The 8324-nt window shown below is 38.5% G+C and overlaps 1 protein-coding gene across 1 annotated transcript; it reads right to left on the bottom strand.

Moving 5' to 3' along the window:
- Positions 1-6317: 6317 nt before the first annotated feature.
- LOC128552361 (uncharacterized) lies at positions 6318-8175 on the bottom strand (the record flags this gene model as incomplete). Its single annotated transcript, XM_053533388.1, has 4 exons — positions 6318-6434; positions 6826-6915; positions 7043-7171; positions 8086-8175. Coding segments are annotated over 4 exons (426 nt in total), but the record flags the coding sequence as incomplete, so codon positions are not given.
- Between the last annotated feature and the right edge of the window lie 149 nt (positions 8176-8324).

Raw genomic sequence — 8324 nt, 5'->3', positions numbered from 1 at the left:
CGACCTGTCAAAATCCACAAGAGCCGAATACATTATATGATTGCAGATGAAGATACTGCATAAATTACCCTTTTATTATACCCATTTACTTATATCTAGTCTAATCAGCAAAAAATGGCAAATAAGACAGAAAAAAACAACTGAAATGATTTTTACGCATGTAACGTCTACACGTCATCAGTGTTACAACATGACTGAAGTCATAGTTTACGTCACCACTAAAGCAAGTGATCCAATCATTGTTCAAAACGTTTTTCCGTATGCGATGAGAGTAAAATACAGAATATCGCATTCGTTCGTGAAATATGTGTATTTGAGACAATATCATAATTTTTTAGCCTTTTTATTTCTCGTGACATATGTTTTCTGCAGCGTTGCCACAAATTTCAGTAATAACACAAATGTTGATTATATATAATTATACATGCATAAGATAGATTATTTCATTAATATAAAAGTTATGAAACTATTAGGGAAAAAAACATATTTATTAACATTATATTTTGGTTGCAGAATAGTAAAATAATAAAGGTATAAGAATGTGCGTGAAATTAGCCAGAGCAGCCAGAGTAGCCAGAGTAGCCAGAGTTTAGCCAGAGTTCGGCCAGAGTTCAGCCAGAGTAGCCAGAGTTCAGCCAGAGTTCGGCCAGAGTTCAGCCAGAGTAGCCAGAGTTCAGCCAGAGTTCGGCCAGAGTTCAGCCAGAGTAGCCAGAGTTTAGCCAGAGTAGCCAGAGAAGTCAAAACTCTGGTTACTCTGGCTAGCCAGAGTAGCCGGAGTTCAGCCAGAGAAGTCATAACTGTGGTTACTCTGGCTGGCCAGAGTAGCCAGAGTTCAGCCAGAGTAGCCAGAACTCTAGTTACTCTGTCTGGCCAGAGTAGCCAGAGTTCAGCCAGAGTAGCCAGAACTCTAGTTACCCTGGCTGGCCAGAGTAGCCAGAGTTCAGCCAGAGTAGCCAGAACTCTAGTTACCCTGGCTGGCCAGAGAAGCCAGAGTTCAGCAAGAAAAGCCAGAGTTTGTAGGATGTTAAAATGTTCTGGGTACTCTGGTCAGCCATAGTATCCAGAATAGCCCGAGTCACCTGGATTTTATTTGCTTCGGTTAGTCTGGCCAGAGTAGCCAGAGTTTCTAGGATTTAAAGAGCAGGCAGAGTAACCTGGTTCACAAAACATTTTCCGTCTTAGCTGAATTTGATTATGAAACTTAATATGTAATTTCTATCTAAATAGCATGTTTAAACTGAATTTCAAGTTAATTACTATTTTTAAGTGGCTATTTAGAGTAGCCAGAGTAGCTAGAACTCTGGTTAATCTAGAGTAGCCAGAGTAGCCAAAACCCTTGTTACTCAGGCTGGCCAGAGTTCAGCCAGAGTAGCCAGAGTTCAGCCAAAGTTCAGCCATAGTAGGAAGAGTTTCTAGGATTTTAACATGTTCTGACTACTCTGGTCAGCCCGAGTCACCAGGATTCCTTTTGATCTGGTTACTTTGGCTGGCCAGAGAAGCCAGAGTTTGTAAGATTTTAACATGTTTTTGCAAATCTGGTCAGCCAGAGTAGCCAGAGTAACCAGGTCCCATGTTCACAAAAGTTTTTCAGTCTTAGCTGGATTTGATTATGAAATTTAATAATTGAGCCGTGCCATAAGAAAACAAACATAGTGGCTTTGGGACCAGCATGGATCCAGACCAGGCTGCGCATACGTGCAGTTTTGTCAGCTTCCATGTTGTTCGCTTTTAAAGCGTATTGGACTTTGAGAAACTGTTAGCGAACAGTATGGATCCTGACGCACAGGCTGGTCTGGATCCATTATGGTCTCAAACCCACTATGTTGGTTTTCTCATGGCACGACTCATATGTCATTTCTATCTAAATAGCATGTTCAGAACTGAATTTTAAGTTAATAACTATCTTCAAGTGGCTATTTAGAGTAGCCAGAGTAGCCAGGACTCTGGTCACTATGGCTGGCCAGAGTTCAGCCAGAGTTTAGCCAGAGTAGCCAGAGTTCAGCCAGAGTAGCCAGTCCTGGTTACTCTGGCTGGCCAGAATATCCAGAGTTCAGCCAGAGTAGCCAGAAACCTGGTTGCTCTGGCTGGCCAGAGTAGCCGAGTAACCAGGATGTCAATTGCTCTGGCTACTTTGGTTAGGCAGAACAGCCAGAATTTCCGAAATGTCCATTGGTTCTAGCTACCTAGGCTAGCCCGAATAGCCAGAGAAAATACTGTAATACCTATTGCGAAATGACCCTTTTTGGTTCTCTCAGGTTTGATTTTAGAGTGTTTTATATATATCAAGTGATTCATAAAACGGACTTCAAAGAATTGTCTTATCTTTTAGACTGCAGCCAGAGTAGCCAGACGTTCTAGGATTTTAATATGTTCTAGCTAGTCTGTCAGCCAGAGTAGTTAGAGTGACCATGATTTCATTTGGTCTGGCTACTCTGGCTAGCCAGAACAGCCAGAATTTTCGAGATGGCCATTGGTACAAGCTACCCTGCTAATCAGAAATAGCCAAAGAAAATACAGTAAAACCTGTTGCCAGAGTAGCCAGATTAATCAGAACTCTGGTTACTGTTGCTGACCAGGACAGTCTGTTTAATAATTTTCACATAGTCTGGCTACTCTGGCTGGCCAGAGTAACCAGGAATAACTGAAATGCGCACGGGTTCTGGTTACTCTGGCTGGCCAGAAAAGCCAGAGAAAATACAGACACACATGTAAACTAGAGCCATTTTTAAAATGTATGACCCTTTTTGATAAAAATCATATTATACATGATTAGGTTGCACTAACTGTTGTATATAATTATAATGTAAATAAAAAGTTAGACCTGTTACGTTTTGTGTGTGTGGTATATGAAGGCTGAAATTAACAAAGATTAAAGCGGACAGGTCTATATATTTATGGTAGATTGAAAGTCTTTAAAACACGCCTTGCAAAGTCTTTCAGGAAAATCTTTTAAAATCTTCTCATAAGAATTGCAATGACAAGAGTAAAGATATTTTACATGTTCAAACCAATACCCCAGAGTCAAAATGGATCCTACATAAGTTTTACATAGAAAAAAACATGATATACTTACATAGCAAACATCTTTCAGAGCCACAAGGGTAAGAGCTGAAATAGTTTGCATGTAAATTAGCAAAATTTATAATGGAGTTCTTTCAAACTTGATTGAATCACCACCCCCGGGGCAATATAAGTCTCTCTCTGTGGATTATCAAGTATACTTTAATCTTATACAATATAAGTTTAAAATTTCCAGAATACCCAGAATTTAGAGTTGACAATTACAAATTGTGATTTTTTACTATGACTGTCATATCCCACAAAGTCCAGGTAAGCGATTCAGAACCACAAATGTCCTGTAGTTTATACTGATATCATAAACAATTTCAGTGAATTCCATATAACTTTGAGTGTAAAAATAAAGAATATTTATTTGAAGGCTTCTTGTTTTGTATTTATTTAACTTCAGTGTTTGCCTTGAATTTGTACCAAATAAATTAACTTGAAGACATAACGATAATATAAAGAAATTGGAGAATAAATTTTTCATACATGTTGACAACAACCAATTCCTGAAATTTGCATATTAAAGTTGTGGAAGTTGACGAAATGTTGACATGTGAACACATACACTTAAAGCGGCTTAATAATGGTATTTCATCTAAACCCTTGGAAAAAGTTAGGTACCTGTGGCATGAAATCAAAACGCAAAATGCCATTCAAAAATTGATTGTGGTCACCTTATGCCATCAGACAATCAACATTCCATGTTGTATTAACTCGGTATCACTTGTGTATGTGTATGAAACGATACTCACTGTGTTCGGATTAAACAGTTATAGGACTGCTAAATGATAAGACTATTCTTTGAAGTCCGTTTGATGAAACACTTTGATACATGAAACACTAAAAAACCCTGAGGGTACAAAAAAGGGTCATTTCGCAACATGTTAAAGCCCTAGAAACTCTGGCTACTCTGGCAGAAGTCCGTTTTATGAATCACTTGATACATAAAACACAAAATAACCAACCCTGAGAGAACCCAAATAGTCAACAATCTTCTCACACCTTTCCAATATAGCTTCCGTTCCAAACATAGCTGTGAGGCTCACCTATTATCCTTTAAACAAGAAACTTTTGACAATTTCCAATCTGGAAACAAACAGGTCTCATTGTAATGGATTTCTAGAAAACTTTCGACAAGATTCTCTATAAAATCGTGAAACGTTGTGTCGATAGAATCTCTCTATCCTGGATTCAATTTCCTTAGTAACCGTTCTCAATCTGTAGTAATTGAAGGCTCACACACTTTACCAGTTCTTTCAGGGCATTCCTCAAGGTTCAGTGTTGGGTCCTTGTCTCTTTCTTTATTTTATCAATGACCTTCCTGACTCTGTTAAAGGCAGAATACGCTTATTTGCTGATGACACTATCATATACCTCAACATAGACTCGTTAATAGACTCTTACAAAGTTCAAGATGATTTGACAAAATTAGAATAATGGGAACGTAACTGGTCTATGGAATTCAATCCTGATTAATGCGAAGTAATAGGAATCTCAAAAAAAAAAAATATCATCTTACCATATATATTACTTAATCGAGACCTAAAAACTACAGAAAATGCTTAATATCTTAGTGATGTCTTAACTTTGAAACACTTACTGAAATATTACATCTTCAAAAGCTAGTAACACTCTCAGATTTATACAAAAATATGTACAATTTTATAACAATAATATTAAAGAAACTGCCTAAAAACATACGTTCGCCCACAATTAGAATACTGTAACACCATATTGCATCCATTGCAGAAAAAACTTAGTATATGAGATTATTATCATTATTATTATTATTATTATTATTACTAATCCAAATTTGTTGAGCGCCCATTTAATATAAAATATACGTTCAAGGGCGCTTAACAATTAAACATGTGACATATTGCAGATATGTAGGTAAATCATAAAAACAGGCATATGCAATATTAAAACTGAAAGCGAATGATTTGATTAATGGTTATTTGTATAACATTAATCGGGATGCATGTATTCTTCTATGTTCTAGTGTCTGCCATTAAGTTTCAAACATTGATGTTACGCTGCTTTGGTATGAGTAGCCAGAACATGTTAAAATCCTAATAAAGTCGTGTTACTCTGGCTGAACTCTGGTTACTCTGGCCAGCCAGAGTAATCAGACTTCTGGCTACTCTGGCTGAACTCTGCCTACTCTTGCCAGCCAGAGTTACCAGAGTTCTGGCTTCTCTGGCTACTATAAATAGCCAACTGAAAATAGTTATTAACTTGAAATTCAGTTTTAAACATGCTGTTTAGAAAGAAATAACATACTAAGTTTCAAGATCGAATTCAGCTAAGACTGAAAATGTTTTGCGAACACGGGACCTGATTACTCTGGCTACTCTTGCTGACCAGAGTAGCCAGAACATGTTAAAACCCTAGAAACTCTGGCTACTCTGGCCAGCCAGAGTAACCAGAGCTACTTTAATTAACCACTTGAAAATAGTTAATAACTTGAAATTCAGTTTTAAATATGCTATTTAGATAGAAATGACATATTAAGTTTCATAATTAAACTTAGCTAAGACTGAAAATACATGGTACCTGGTTACTCTGGCTACACTGGCTAGTCTGGCTGATCAGAGTAGCCAGAACATGTTAAAATCCTAGAAACTCTAGCTTCTCTGGCTGAACTCTGGCTACTCTATTAGAAACAGCCAGAGTGACCAGAGCAAATGATATCCTGGTGACTCGGGCTACTGTTGCTACTTTGGCTGAACAGAGTAGCCAGAACATGTTAAAAATCTAGAAACTCTGCCTACTCTGGTTGAATTATGGCTACTCTGGCCAGCCAGAGTAACCAGAGTTCTGGATACTGGATGAACTCTTGCTAAACTCTGGCTACTCTGGCCAGCCAGAGTAACTACCCAGAGTTCTGGCTACTCCTGCTGAACTCTGGCTACTCTGGCTAGCCAGAGTAACCAGAATTATGGCTACTCTGACTGAACTCTGACTACTCTGGCCAGCCAGAGTAACCAGAGTTTTGACTTCTCTGGCTGAACTCTGGCTACTCTGGCCAGCCAGAGTAACCAGAGTTATGACTTCTCTGGCTGAACTCTGGCTACTCTGGCCAGCCAGAGTAACCAGAGTTTTGACTTCTCTGGCTACTCTGGCTAAACTCTGGCTGAACTCTGGCTGAACTCTGGCTACTCTGGCTGAACTCTGGCTGAACTCTGGCTACTCTGGCTACTCTGGCTGCTCTGGCTAATTTCACGCACATGGTATAAGACAGTATTTACTCTAGAGTATGATAGTCGTCCATGTTGACGGCCATGATGAGCAGTTTTACACTACTGGCGGCCACTTTTGTCACTGACGACAGCAGATCTCGGTGTTCAGAGGAATTCAACCATCCCCTAAAAGATAAAAGGTATTTGATACGGTTACTCGACGAGTATACGACATTTTTTTCTAAATACAGTTCATCTATCAAATACATAACATTAGTCATTTTTCTAGTCGCTGTCTGCAAAAATGTAGACTTTAAATTAAAAAATAAAAACATGTATTTGAGTATATGGTCGTATTTATCATAATGTTATAAAAAAAACTGTGAAGAATTTGAATATCTTCCAAAAAAGTCAAGTTATACAAATATCGATATGCCAAGAGGCTTTTATAGATTAGCTAGTCTTCGTACAAAGCATGTGATAGTCATTTTAAAGTAAATCGACTAAATATTTTTGAGCTAGATCTAGTACTTGCTTTACTACAGGAGTAATCAACGTATCTTACTAAAACTCTTACTTGGAAACAAATTTCATGGCGAAGTCTGCTGCAAATATACTGTAGCTTGTCCAAACTTTAAGTATGGTTGGGCATGTGATTTTCAAATACCTGAAAGTAAATGTAGAATCTGAGATCACTTACTCCATAAATATATGTAGTAACGGGACTACACTTTTAAAAACCTATCATTACAAACAATTTTACCAAGAATTAAAGTTTGCTTGATGGTACATACCGTTTTTCTCGTTCGTCACTGTCAAATATTTCCTTTTCGTTTTCCACAAATGCCAGACGTATACAGTTTATCATTTCACAGAACTCCACCATAACTGTGTTGATGTGCTCAGCTTCATCAGAAGAAACTCTGCAATGTAATATGCTGTATAGTATTACCATGCACCTAAATCAAACCTAGGCCCCTCCGTGGCCGAGTGGTTACGGTCGCTGTCTTCAAATCACTTGCCCTCACCGATATGGGTTCGAGCCCCACTCGAGGCGTTGAATTCTTCGTGTAAGGATTTGTTTGTTTGTTTTGGGTTTAACGCCGTTTTTCAACAGTATTTCAGTCATGTAACGGTGGGCAGTTAACCTAACCAGTGTTCCTGGATTCTGTACCAGTACAAACCTGATCTCCGCAAGTAACTGCCAACTTCCCCACATGAATCAGAGGTGGAGGACTAATGATTTCAGACACAATGTCGTTTATCAAATAGTCACGGAGAACATGCGCCCCGCCCGAGGATCGAACTCGCGATCCCGCGATCCGTAGACCAACGCTCTTACCGACTGAGCTAAGCGGGCGGGCTCCTTCATGTAAGGAAGTCATCTAGCTGGCTTACATGTCGTTGGCTCTACCCAGGTGCCCGCTCGTGATGAAATAATGCACGGAGGGGCACCTGGGGTCTTCCTTCACTATCAAAGCTGGAAAGCCGCCGTATTACCTATAATTGTGTCGGTGCGACGTTAAACCCATCAAAGTAAATAAATAAATACAGCACACCTGGTATATGTCAACATCTATGGAACGTTTACTCAGATCAGCTCATAAAAAATGCGCCGATTTTGACAATACATGAATTAAAGCAAACAAAACTTTAACGTTCCTTTTTTGCCCGTCTAAATAGATATTTTGAATTTATCATTTTTCTTAAGTCGCTTCTACTCTGTTACATTTCATAATTTGAAAAATACAAAGACTAAGACATTTGTTTAGAAATGCAGATTATGGAAACTTTAGCCAATAGGACAAAGAAGTTTGACCAGAAGTGATTTTCATACCCTGATATAACACACAGTTCCGATCTGGAGGATGAAAGCTTCTTTAATGCATTGTCAAGTCCCGACTGTTCGATTCTTCTCCACAAGTCTCTGAAATGTACATTAGTGCATCATTCTTATCTTATTGGTTTAACTGATGTTCAATTATTCATCGTTGCTATTCTTATTCAGTTCGCTGTCAATTAATGACATAAAACCGTGGATAATAATTTCATATGTTTAGTTACTTTTAGCTAAGC

The sequence above is a fragment of the Mercenaria mercenaria genome, unplaced genomic scaffold (assembly GCF_021730395.1).
Source record: "Mercenaria mercenaria strain notata unplaced genomic scaffold, MADL_Memer_1 contig_248, whole genome shotgun sequence".
In the NCBI taxonomy this organism is placed as follows: domain Eukaryota; kingdom Metazoa; phylum Mollusca; class Bivalvia; order Venerida; family Veneridae; genus Mercenaria; species Mercenaria mercenaria.
The sequence above is the reverse complement of the archived record's forward strand: the minus strand, read 5'-3'. Positions and strand labels throughout refer to the sequence as shown.